Source organism: Temnothorax nylanderi, unplaced genomic scaffold, assembly GCF_030848795.1.
Source record: "Temnothorax nylanderi isolate EJ_2023f unplaced genomic scaffold, tnyl_v1.0 TNYL_tig0314_pilon, whole genome shotgun sequence".
In the NCBI taxonomy this organism is placed as follows: Eukaryota; Metazoa; Arthropoda; class Insecta; order Hymenoptera; family Formicidae; genus Temnothorax; species Temnothorax nylanderi.
Window position 1 is genome coordinate 37,501 of NW_027249376.1, and position 14,026 is coordinate 51,526.

Here is a 14,026-nt window from a genome sequence, read left to right on the forward strand (position 1 = left end):
TCCTTCTTTCTCGCAGAATTTTGCCAGAACTGCAAGTTGACCAGACTCTGATTAGAGGGACTCGAAATAGACTACGTTTACATGGCTCGATTTACGTCAAGTTATAACATCGATGTTATAACTACTGACGTTAAATGCCGTGTAAACGTCAGTAGTTATAACATCGATGTTATAACTTCGGCGTAAATCAGGCCGTGTAAACGTAGTCATTGACGGTATCGTGATACAGTCTCGATTAGAAGACATGTCTCAGATCACATGTACTATACACATACTGCGATAGGTAGCAGGTATCACTTGTCTCTAGTACTGAGTGCATGATTTTTGGAAGTGAGGTGCTAACTTTACAATGACGGTTAGCGAGAATTTGTCGTGAGATTACCTTAAGGTCTAGCCAGACAAACTTGCATAGCGCATAAACATAAGCATAAGGAAATTGATTGGTCCATATACATATGCATAAGGAAATAGACCAATCCATTTCTTTATGCATATGCTTATGCACCTAAGTTTGTCTGGATTGACCTTTAAGCCCCTTGCACAATGCCAGGCAACAGGCAATAGGAACAGGAAGTAACAAAAAAATCGTAAATTACAACCTAAAAAATTCGAATGCTATGATTGGTTGGCAACAGGCAATAGGCACAGAATTTCCAACGTGACGGAAACTCTGTGTCTATTGCCTGTGTCACTGTTTATTCTGCATTTATACATGATTTCTGATTTCTATTCCTTGTTCCTATTGCCTGTTGCCTGAAATTGTGCAAGGGGCTTTACACACTCGAAAACAAGCTGAAACATATCTCAGTATCAATTATTACGTTTACACGGCCCGATTTACGCCGAAGTTATAACATTGATGTTATAACTACTGACGTTAAATGCCGCGTAAACGCTCTTTTACGACGAACTTACTACATCGATGTAATAACTTTGTCGTAAAAGAGCGTTTACATGGTATTTAACGTCAGTAGTTATAATATCGATGTTATAACTTTAGCGTAAATCGGGCCGTGTAAACGTAGTCATTGTTTCGGTCTCTATGTATCCCATCGACAGCGGGAGACTTGATTCATGTATCGATACTTGTTAATACTTAATATTGATATCGCATGAAACTTTCGGAGACGTACCTACACACGATGAGACATGTCTCATGAGACGGTATCACAATACCACAGTACTGTGACGATATCGTTTCTTGATACATATCTCTGTGTGTGTATAGCCCGCTTAATCCTCGCATGAGCCGAACTTCACTTCGCGCAAGCCACGCGACCGAAGTATGCTCAATTTGACAAAATAAAGTTATCTATTTTGCTAAACTTCACTCTACGCGTTTCCGCAGCATGAAATTGGACACATAGGCCAGTCATATTAGACATCGAACCTTCCAATTAATCTTCCCAGGTTGCAACTGGTTGCAACCACCATTAATCGCTTTGATTTGAGGCGCTATAAGTGGAATTTATTTTGCTTTGCAAAATTAACGGGGAATAAAAAGTTATTAACAATATTATCAACAAAAAACGCGATTTTTTTATTTTTTCTCAAATATCTCGAAAACTAAGCAAGATAGGGTAACTAATTATACATACCTTTTTTGTAGAGCGTAAAATTATCTACGATAATAATTTGAACAACATTTATCGTCAAGTCAGTCGTTTAGCTTGCACGCGCCGTCAAACTCCGAGACTCGGATCCCGAAAACCTTCGATTTTGTCGTTTTTTTGATGTTGCGCCAGTGATTTTTTTCCGTCTTTTAAAATAGAATTAAAAATTCCCAAAAAATCACACATCATCTGAGAAGTTGTCCAATATTGCGCACAGGTCGGATAACGCTTAACTTTGCGCGTCAATAAAAAAATCAGCGTTTGTCGTACGAAAAAAATACAAGGGTCCTTTTTTATTGCAAATTTCGTCCACAACAAGATACATATGATAAAATTCGTCTCAAATGAATTTTAAGGCCTGAAAACAGCAAACAATTAAGACTATTCCAAAAAGTCAAAATTTTTTGCTTACATAGCTACAAACTAAAGAAAAAGGGTCTAAAAAATCGATTGCACCATGAAAAGTATTCTTTGTAGTTCTCAGATAATGTGTGATTTTTGGGGAATTTTTAATTCCATTTTAAATGACGGAAAAAAATCACTGGCACAACATTAAAAAAACGACGAAATCAAAGGTTTTCGGGATCCGAATCTCGGAGTTTGACGGCGCGTGCAAGCTAAACGACTGACTTGACGATAAATGTTGTTCAGATCATTATTGTAGATAATTTTACACTCTACAAAAAAGGTATGTATAGTTAGTTACCCTATCTTGCTTAGTTTTCGAGATATTTGAGAAAAAATAAAAAAATTGCGTTTTTTGTTGATAATATTGTTAATAACTTTTTATTCCCCGTTAATTTTGCGAACCAAAATAAATCCCACTTATAGCACCTCAAATCAAAACGATTCATGGTGATTGCAACCTGGGAAGATTAATTGGACGGTTAACCCCCTAAATTAGTCTAATATGACTGGCCTAACAAATCTGGAAGGAGTTTTACCTGTCATACTTCATCGTGAAGCGGGGAACACAGACTTTTGCATAACGCATAATGCATAAGCATAAGAAATGGATTGATCTATTTCCTTATGCACATGTACATGGACCAATCAATTTTCTTATGCTTATGCATTATGCGTTATGCAAAAGTCTGTGCTCCCCGTCTAAATATCAATTTATCTAATATCATGATCCTAGAAGAAATTTAGTAACTTATGTAACTCATCATTAGACACACTTTAGACACGTAAACTTTTCATTCGGAAATCTGTATTTATATTAACGTTTAATACGATTCGGCGGCGATCGCTCAGTTCTTTCCAAACTTCTGTTTATTTCTAGCATCGTCACTTGGGAGACGTATCGATAATCGAAGGCTGCGTGACACGCAGAAACATTTTCTTAGTCATTCTTGGCGAACTGTAAGAAGTAACTCGTTCAATCTCATTCGTATCATGTAGATATTCGTCGGGCAGTTTTCTGGCTTTCGCGAGATCTTGTTTACCGAATTTCAAAAGCGGGTCAGCAACGTCACCAAGCAGCCAGCCAATGGACACGGAGGCTGAGCGGAGGTTGTGGCCAAATCTGAGATCTCGATTGGCTGACAGCGGGCGAGCGAGAGAGACGGTATTATGCATTCGCAGAAAACTCGTTCTCCTTCGGAATCGCTCTCGACTACGTGCACTCGTTCACATATGTATCCCTCGCTAACGAAACACTTTCGAGTGACAAGATTAGTGCATTAAGGGAACACCCCGCGAATATACATATATAATGAAACTATTTGCCTCCATAAACAAATTTCTCTTTAAACTGTATATCAATCTCCAAAACGTAGTTTTGTTTTGATTTTGTATTAATCCTGGAACCTTAAACATGGGTAAAATTAAAATGACCCAGATCAACTTTTCAAACGTTATCAGTCTCAAAATATAAGAAGTTAATAGTCTTACAGTACAAAAATTCATTTTTAATTTTTTTATATTATAACAAGATTATCTTTTTTTTATTTTTTTTTATTTAAAACTTAGTTAAAGACTAGGGTCAAAAGACTGAAGGTCCAAAAACGTGACTGTTCTATATACATACTAATACACAATATGATTCTTATATAATATAATCTTATATATTATTGAGAAAGGTGTTCTTTTGACAAATAAGATATTTTTATGTTACCTATATCTTTTATGGTTCATACTTCCGTAAACGAGTGTCTAGGCGCTTTGATCGCCTATCGCTATTGTTTCTTTGTTTTCGGGTAGGACTTATGTTTTCTTCCTCGCTAGTTCTGGCGCTACCCTTATAGAAAAATACACTCAACCCATAGAAAAACTCTTAAAGTTGGGTGTGATTTCGGACCGCCAATAGAAGGTTAACCATCATTTAAATGGTTAACGTTCTATTGGCGGTCCGAAATCACACCCAACTTTAAGGGTTTTTCTATGGGTTGAGTGTATTTTTCTATAAGGGTATATAGACCATTTGCGTTTGGGACCACGTTATTTCAAGTAAAGTATTTCGTAAGCAGTATTGTTTGACCAAACTGACGTTGCGTATAATGTCGTAATTACAATAATTCAATCCTCGACGTTTTGACACTCGTTTTGTGTCCTTATCCAGAGTACTAAAAACTACGAAGTCATGTTACATAAAATAATATCGCAACGAGGAACAAAGGGCGTAGGAACGGAAGATATATCTACCTATCTCATATTAGTCGCACGCGAATTTCTTGCAGTTTAACACTTTGTCAGATTTCGAAGTTGTCTAATTATTAAAATGAAGGAGCCGCAATTCATCCTGAATTATAATGCGATGTAGCACAAGAGGTAACCGGAACGGAGAACGTGTGAGAGCAGTCATTCCGAGTCAAAGGACGGCATCGAACTACATACCGAATACACGAGTGGGTCGCAGAAGAAAAACAAACAAAGAGAGAGAAATGTTATGTAGCATTTATGATTCGGTCGTATAGCGGATTAAGATTATCGGTGTCTTTTTTGAGATTAATCGTATTATTGTGTTTTTTGATATAAAACATTTCCGCTATCTCTCTCTTTCTCACATTTTTCTCCCTATGCAAAACTTCGGCAGTGGACCATTTGAAATCATGCCCGTGCATCAATCGGTGCTTGCTGACTACAGAGCGCCTGCTCTCATCTTTTTTAATGTCACTCAGATGCTCCTTCACACGAGTTTCCAAGTGTCTTAATGTTTGTCCTATGTAGGATGCATTACAATCGTTACAGTCGATTTTATACACAACACCTGTTTCCTTCATGTTGTCCAGTTTGTCTTTGCAGATTGAGCCAACAGCTCACTTTCTTAATTCGTTGTAGGAAATATGTGATGTATTACCGCCGCACATTTATAAGATAAAGTCCAACATTTTTTTCCACGGCAGTAGGGCTATACGCAAGTTAGATAATCTCAAAAGACGGAGCCAAGCCGTTATGTTGAATATGGAAATCGGTGATTGTCATTATAATTTGAAACTTTTAAGATCCAGAATCATAAACATTGAAAAACAGCTATTCAGAAATTTGCCGGAGAATTTGGTTATTGATTTTTTCGATTCAAACAACGACAAGGTCATGAAATATAATAACACTTTGAAAGTTAAGTCAATCAAAAAATTCAATTGGATAATGAGAAAGGGAAACATCTCGGTAGATCCCTTTTCGAAGATTGATAGATCGAGGTGGTTAGTCAATATTAGTAATAAACAAATACCGGATTCTGTTTCGAGTTTTCTGAGCTTGGGTGATAAATTCGCGTTACCAATCAACCAATTAGACAAGAGAGACCGCGCGAATTCGGTTTTAGAAGTGATTAAAAACTTCGAAGTAAATGCACACAAATTTCCGGATAGCGCTGTTAATAACGTGCGAGGCTCGTTGACAGATTCGTTACATAGATTTTTAGTAGATCAAAATCATGTCGATAGGGTTGACCGCTACATTTTAAATAAGTATGCCGAATGCAAAAAATTTTTGCGAGATAACCAGGATGTCTTTGTCACGAGAGCTGACAAGGATCAAGTTACAGTCATTATGGACAGAGATGAATATCTCGAAAAAATGACCGAATTGCTTAATGATGAGTCCACTTACAAAAAACTAAAGAAAGACCCTATCAAACAAATTTCATCGAAACTTAATGAACTTGTCAGATCTTGGAGGGACGGAGGCATCATCGAGAACGTAGTTTACCGACGCTTAAATTGTACGAACGGCAATCTCCCACGCTGTTACGGGCTGCCAAAGATCCACAAGAATGGTTTCCCGCTACGGATCATCGTTTCGGCTCTGGGAAGCCCACTTTATAACGTAGCTTCCTTTCTCCATGAGCATTTACAAAGTTCTATCCGCACCCCCGAGTCTCATATTAAGGATAGTTGGTCCTTCGTAAAAGAAATAAATAACATAGAGATCAAGGCCGACGAGGTACTCGTTTCCCTTGACGTAACGGCGCTCTTCACCAACATCCCTAAGGAGTTAATCCTTAAAGCAATAGAGAAACGTTGGCAGGACATTTCCAAGATCACAAAGCTCAGCTTACCGCAATTTTTGCATGCTATTGAGCTGGTACTGAGATCTACCAGTTTCAGTTTCAACGGAAACACATATGAACAGATCTTTGGCAGCCCGATGGGATCTCCTCTATCACCAGTATTGGCCGACATCGTAATGGAGGATCTGGAGACTCATTGCCTCGCCTCGCTCGATTTTTGTCTGTCGTTTTTTCGCAGATATGTCGATGATGTCATTGCCATAATACCTAAAGACAAAATCGGTGACGTTCTTACAGTTTTCAATAACTATCACCCGCGTCTAAAATTTACACATGAAATATAAGTCAACGGGGCTATCCCCTTTCTAGATGTTCTAATTATCAGAAACGGTAACAGGCTTTTGACAAATTGGCACAGAAAACGTTTTCGGGCCGGTGTCAATTATTTCTCCAATCATCCATTGAGGTACAAAAATAACACGATTATAAGTTTAGTAGACCATGCAATTTTACTTTCTGATAAACAATTTCACAACTCCAACATTAGAACTGTAAAGGACATCCTTATAAATAACTGTTTCCCTGAAAACTTTATCGACAAGCAAATTAACAAGAGGCTAAAAGAGTTGAACTATCGCAAGGACATCGTCGACTCGAGTAATGTCGGTAGTACTTTCGTCGGTAGTACATATTGTGTTTCCTTATGTTAAGGGTTTAAGCGAGAATATTCGCCGCACTGTGAATCGATGTGGCTTGGAGGTCCTTCACACGATTCCTAAAAAACTCGACTCAATTATAAAACGTGGGAAAGACAAACTGGACAACATGAAGGAAACAGGTGTTGTGTATAAAATCGACTGTAACGATTGTAATGCATCCTACATAGGACAAACATTAAGACACTTGGAAACTCGTGTGAAGGAGCATCTGAGTGACATTAAAAAAGATGAGAGCAGGCGCTCTGTAGTCAGCAAGCACCGATTGATGCACGGGCATGATTTCAAATGGTCCACTGCCGAAGTTTTGCATAGGGAGAAAAATGTGAGAAAGAGAGAGATAGCGGAAATGTTTTATATCAAAAAACACAATAATACGATTAATCTCAAAAAAGACACCGATAATCTTAATCCGCTATACGACCGAATCATAAATGCTACATAACATTTCTCTCTCTTTGTTTGTTTTTCTTCTGCGACCCACTCGTGTATTCGGTATGTAGTTCGATGCCGTCCTTTGACTCGGAATGACTGCTCTCACACGTTCTCCGTTCCGGTTACCTCTTGTGCTACATCGCATTATAATTCAGGATGAATTGCGGCTCCTTCATTTTAATAATTAGACAACTTCGAAATCTGACAAAGTGTTAAACTGCAAGAAATTCGCGTGCGACTAATATGAGATAGGTAGATATATCTTCCGTTCCTACGCCCTTTGTTCCTCGTTGCGATATTATTTTATGTAACATGACTTCGTAGTTTTTAGTACTCTGGATAAGGACACAAAACGAGTGTCAAAACGTCGAGGATTGAATTATTGTAATTACGACATTATACGCAACGTCAGTTTGGTCAAACAATACTGCTTATTAAATTTTCACTGACGAAGAAAAGAAGTTTTTTAATAAAGTATTTCGTATATTAACCACGTAGTACAGAGCCTGATTTATTTCCAATCTCCATAATCCATCAAATATAATATTAATATAATATAATACAACATGATTCTGTCTTTTCATTTTAAACTAAAATGTCTTATTTTCTTATACTGAAACATTTTGAAATAATAAAATAGAATTATTCACTAAATAAACCTATAAATCCTATTTATTTCTCGTTCAAAAAGACCTACTTTTATTTCGTAAAAAAATATAGTTTTCCAACAAACAGCGATCTGAGAGTCTATTATGTATCTTGAAACGAGATGAAAATGTGAAAAGTGAACAGATTTACTAGATTTCGACAATAAAATCGTAGATACTCTAGTGAATTTTCTCCTTTTCGCATTTTCACCTCGTTTCAAGATACATAATTGACCCCCTGCTGCTAGATTTTCTCAAAGAACTAACCTTCTTCTTTAAAATCTCGTTGGCCTCATTATTTTATTCCTTATTGCTAAAAAGTGATTTTTTTAAGAGAAAAGTAAATTTTGAAGAAACATGTATTTCGTTTTTTATTATAACTTCTTTTAACTTTATTTAATCGCAAAAATATTAACAGAATTATCTTTCTCAATGTTTTATAAACAGACTAAAAAACGAAGGAATTGAATTTCGAACATTTTTCCGGATGGGTAAACATTTAGGGCCACTTCGACCAAACTCAATCGTTGATTAAAGGCCAACATGACAAAATAATTAGTATAACAATTTGTATTTCTGACGATATAATCGTTCTGACCTAATCTTTCGTCACATATCTCTTCGTGTATTGTAGAAAAGAAAAATATGTAACCAAAGATTGGGTTAAGACGATTATATCGCCAGAAATACAAATGGTTAGGTTAGGTCATACTAATTATTTTGTCATGTTGGCAACCCTTTAATCAACGATTACGTTAATCGGAGTTTGATCGAAGTGGCCCTTAATATTAGGGAGCCACCTCCAATTTCCATAATTTTGAAATATGTTGTCAAGATCATTTTGAGTAATATTGTGAAAGTTTTAGTTGGGGGTCGTTGCTTATTAAGAAGTTAGGTAATTCTTTAGAAAAACTTACACAGCTCCTCATCTCCAATATTAAAATTATGCTCATTCGACACGTTTTTGTACGAAACGAAGGAATGTTGTGTGTGGAAAAGTGTACAATTAAGTTGGGTTAGGAGGTTAGGTTAGTTTTTTGGAACAACGACCCTCAACGAAAACCTTCACAATATTACTTAAGCTTAAGGTGATGATCTTGACAACATATTTCAAAATTATGGAAATTAGAGGTGGTTTGAATCCCTAATACCAAATATTTACCTCCGGATGTTTTGAGCAAATAAAAATGTGCTGGGTAAAATTTATCTGTTTAGAGTTTAGTAAGTTTTAGACGTTTAGGGTTCTGCACTGAGAAAAAAAGCTGTTGCTTCAATTTAAGGGCTATCACGGGGTGCCAAAAACATAAGTAGTTTATACAATTGTATTATTATTAGACCCAATATCTGAATTATTATTAAACCAATAATTAAATTATTGATTCAAACCAATAATTAAATTATTGGTTTAAACCAATAAACAGCTTTTTTTTCTCAGTGTAGGGTAAATTATAACTATTCGTTATTTATCTATCAAATCTTGAAAAATCCCGGCAGTTTAGCTTCAATTACTATTATTAGCTTTAATTTTGCGAAAATGCAAATTCGTCATTATTAGAAAAAATTGAGAAGAAATATAACGATAATTGCTGTTTATTAAATAAACAGCATTCATTTATAGAAATTTAGTCGATTCAATCTTGTCCCATGGAAATGAAAAAAAGAATCGATATGCATTTTTCGGAAGACGTTGCTTACACCGAATTGTACCCATGTATTTTCGATCATTAAGCAAGGTTAGCGCCGATCTCTTGAAGGCCAAGTGGTACCAATGCAATTAATACGATTGCAATGTATCTTACTGTGAGATAAGACAATCGCGAGTTACTAATTGATAGCTACAGTCAAGCGGTTGTTTACTCCAATTTCAGATTCGCGATCATGTTTTCCCGATGTTACAATTACATTTATTTAATTTAAAATAACATCGTATTCGTATTTTCAAATCTTCAATATGGTTTAATTCAATTCCATTCATCGCATCGATATTCATTACGGCACTTTAAATATCGTGTGTGCAGACGATCCCATGAGAATCCCACGAGTTTTGCGAATCTCCGAGTTCGAAGCTTTCGTTACACGACAAATTTCATCGAAACGAAATATGGAGTGTAAATGTATATATGTATTTAAAAAAGTGGCGTTATTTCGAGAACGCGCCGTGCCTCGCATAATAATCCGCACGTTGCACTCTGTTTTGTGCTTTGTGCTATTTTTAACCCACCCATGTTTTGTCGACACACCACCGCTGTTTTCTATGTTGCGTTCTTCATCTTCTGTTTCTCTCGCTCATCTTTTTGTTCTTTGCCAATTTATCTTTGTTGATTTCTGTTACAAGCCCTTGTATTGAAATAAACTTGAAGTTCCGGCTTTCAATTCACAGATCGATTTCCTGAAGCTTTGGTTCGGTTCGCGATGTTTACGAAAAACTAACTCGAAGCACGTGCATATTGAAATGGATCCTCTATACTCGCGAATATTAACAATTACCGGGAAAATTACAATAGTTTGCACAGGACAATGCAAAATATCCACGATTTTCTTTTCCTCTCCTGCAGCAATGTTTGAAAAATTAGAAAAAATAAAAATTAGAAAAAAGAATGCTATCATGTCCCGAAATTCGCATGCATGACGGAAAGAAAAACATTAGTCTAGTTATCACTTAACTTAATCGAAAAAATTATAAATTGTAACAAAGTTCAATGTACTCCAAATCTGACGTATTCAGATGTTTATTCTAAGAACCATTTTTTAAATCTTTAAGGCCCAGTTTCACAAGTGTCGGTTAACTTTTAACCTTAGATTAACTCACTCTTCGTCTCCTTCTAACGTCCACCTTAGAAAGAGACGAAGAGTGAGTTAATCTAAGATTAAAAGTCAACCGACACTTGTGAAACTGGCCCTAAAAGATCACGTGGTGTGTGAGCAGTGTTTGTTTAATTTCGATTAAGTTAAAATAAATAAAATAAAATCAATGTTTTTAAACAAAATCAATGATACACGTCGTTTATTATTTGGGGTGCATTCCGTTTCATGTATGATGCGCATAATGTATCATTTATTCTTGTTTAACATTCGGTGACCAAGGATAAATGATGCACATGAAACGGAATGCACCCTTGGAGTTTTCTATTAAAAAAAAAAAAGACTGACATGTCACGTAACTATGTCATGTAACACTTCTACAACACCTCGCGGTTATATTGTTAAATCTTTTGTAAAAAGGGCCGTCAGCCGTCAGCGTACTGTTTGTCCGCGCGAGTGTAGGAGAAAAAAAATGCTAATGCGCTTTTCCCTCATTGCATACGGTGGATGCAACAAGACGAAAGAGGGTGAAGGAAACGCGCAAGATGACGTGCAAGAGTGCGGCCGCGACATGGCGCGTGACGGCCGCCATCGTGGCCATCCCCTTCCCTCTTGCAACCACATGATCGGCAACGCGTCGAACTGACCGAGCTTCACGTCGACATTGCGCTTATCTCGCAAGTCGCAAGTATCGACAATCTAATTCGTCGAACTTCAAACTGAAAATTTCAGGGTTCAGGAGATCTAAGGATAGAATAGGATACGGAAAATTCGTAAATGTAAAAACTATTCCTACACGTAAAAAAAATAAATAAATAAAACGTGTAAATAAAATTAGGAGGTCCGGCAAGAATATTGAGTAGCTATGACAGTCGTAAATGTCAAGGCTTGACCGTGTACATAAAATAAAAAACAAATCTCAAGAATAGTGTGAATCACGATATGAATGGTTTATTTTGCGTGGCTGCCGAGCATGCTGCGCGCGTAAAGAGAGTAGGATAGATGGTTAAACAGGTTAGAGCCAGATTGAGTTAGGTTAGGTTAGGTTATGTTAAGGTTGACAGACGAGACGAAGTCTGTTCTTTTTAGCTGCACATACTCTGGAAATCGTACTTTTTATTTTATAAAATAAAATAAATCTATTACGAAGCTATCCAGCGTCATTTCTCTTTCAAGAGAGGAAAAGTAGATTTAGGAAAGGTACGGTCGAAGAACGGTTCAAGTGAACAGCTGCGAAACTGCCATGACTAGAGCTCAGCCGTATGATAACGGCGGCAGTGACGGCGGCGCGCGCCATGACAGGTGATACCTGCGACGCTTAATGCGCGGCACGGGGTACATACAACATGACGTGCGATTATATACCAAGCAACCGTAAAATCGTACATCCACGTGCGAGTCGTACACCAGACATCACGCGACGCAACGAACGTGACAGTACCGTAGAAAAATCGACGCGACAGTCAGCGTAAGCGAAAGCTGCGTTGCAGTGACCGCGAGAGAAAATACGGGAGACAGTTCATCTGCGGCGAACTTCGCATGATATGAGAAAAGTAGTGTGCGACGGCCGTCGTAGAGCCGCGGCGATAGCGGCATATGAAGTCGCCGCGATCAGACAAGTAACACGAAGGCGGCCGCAGCGGTGGTCGCCGTCACGAACATATTTGCCAGTCGCGCGGCGCGTATTGACATATGACACTTCTACGATCGATGACAATTTCACGCAATGCGTCACCGCGACCGTATATACTACATATACGCTGCAATTCCATAAACTTTCCCTTAATAAAACGGAGCGATGGTGTATAAGTAAGCACTTACCTCAAGGCGTGAGACAGGTGACGGCGGCCGGACACTTTTGAGACGGTTTCGCTCTGCGCACGCTCTTCGCGCTGCGCACGTACATACACGTAGTGCTGCCAATGAAGCGCGGGGAAAAAACTGATAGTTCCTACACACGGGACGCAGCAAATGGGGCAAACCACAATGGGCGCGTTCAGCAGACCAAGCCGCTGAGTAGCAGTCGAACGTGATTGGCTCTTACTTTTAAGCCTTGTGTACACGATACTAGAAATCGGTCCGAGTTTCGGTTTAAGCCAATCAACTTGCAGCTCTTACAGAAAAGCAGCAATTTTATTGGCTTAAACTGAAACTCGGACCGATTTCTAGTATCGTGTACACAAGGCTTAAGCCAATCAACTTGCAGCTCTTAGGGCCGATATCACAGTCTCCGATTAACGTGATCCTCCGATTAAACTCACTCTGCATCTCTTTCTAACTGTCTTTTCGTCTCTTTCTAGGGGGACAGTTAGAAAGAGATGCAGAGTGAGTTTAATCGGAGGATCACGTTAATCGGAGACTGTGATATCGGCCCTTAAGCCTTGTGTACACGATACTAGAAATCGGTCCGAGTTTCGGTTTAAGCCAATCAACTTGCAGCTCTTACAGAAAAGCAGCAGTTTCATTGGCTTAAACCGAAACTCGGACCAATTTCTAGTATCGTGTACACAAGGCTTTAAGCCTTGTGTACACGATACTAGAAATCGGTCCGAGTTTCGATTTAAGCCAATCAACTTGCAGCTCTTAAGCCTTGTGTACACGATACTAGAAATTGGTCCGAGTTTCGGTTTAAGCCAATGAAACTGCTGCTTTTCTGTAAGAGCTGCAAGTTGATTGGCTTAAACCGAAACTCGGACCGATTTCTAGTATCGTGTACACAAGGCTTTACAGAAAAGCAGCAGTTTCATTGGCTTAAATCGAAACTCGGACCGATTTCTAGTATCGTGTACACAAGGCTTTACAGAAAAGCAGCAGTTTCATTGGCTTAAACCGAAACTCGGACCAATTTCTAGTATCGTGTACACAAGGCTTTAGAACCAACCAATCAACGCATAGTGTTGATAAGACGAACTCAACAGTCGTAGCTGCTGAACGCGGCCAATGCCACATTCAGCATACACAACTATTGAAGGCCGGAACACAATATATACAAAGGTACAGGCAATAGAAACAGGGAATAGCAACAGAATGTAGATTTTCAACCAATCGGAAGCCGTGTATTAATAGGTGCTTTCTAGTTAACGATACAAGCGTCATTCTATCTTTGTTGTTCACTAGACGTTGAAAAGAGATAGAATGACGCTTGTGTCGACTTGAGTCGCTGAATGAAAAGCACACAATGCATTCTGTTGCTATTCCCTGTTTCTATTGCTTGTATGTACCTTCGTATTGTGTGCTTTTTATTTAGCGACTCAAGTCGACACAAGCGTGAGGGTGCCATTACATGGAGCGCGGAAACGCGGAAGCGCGGAAGACAAAATTTACTAGATTTCCGTCGATCCGTTCCGTTCATTTGGT

The 14,026-nt window shown here is 38.2% G+C and overlaps 2 protein-coding genes across 3 annotated transcripts in view; one reads left to right on the forward strand and one right to left on the reverse strand.

The window, feature by feature from the left end:
- Positions 1-12,586, reverse strand: part of LOC139781085 (SIN3-HDAC complex-associated factor) — a 27,815-nt gene extending 15,229 nt beyond the window's left edge. For both annotated transcript variants that reach the window (XR_011720424.1, XM_071719906.1), the window contains exon 1: positions 12,491-12,586. The gene's annotated coding sequence lies outside the window, so the exon portion shown is untranslated. The remainder of the gene's footprint in view (positions 1-12,490) is intronic.
- On the forward strand, positions 5,205-6,413 carry LOC139781086 (uncharacterized). The gene has a single exon (XM_071719907.1). It carries the CDS (start codon positions 5,205-5,207, stop codon positions 6,411-6,413), a length of 1,209 nt encoding a protein of 402 aa, XP_071576008.1.
- Positions 12,587-14,026: the final 1,440 nt, after the last annotated feature.

Excerpts from the sequence above, each read along its gene's own strand:
- LOC139781086 (XM_071719907.1), top strand. The coding sequence starts at position 5,205 with ATGAGAAAGGGAAACATCTCGGTAGATCCCTTTTCGAAGATTGATAGA.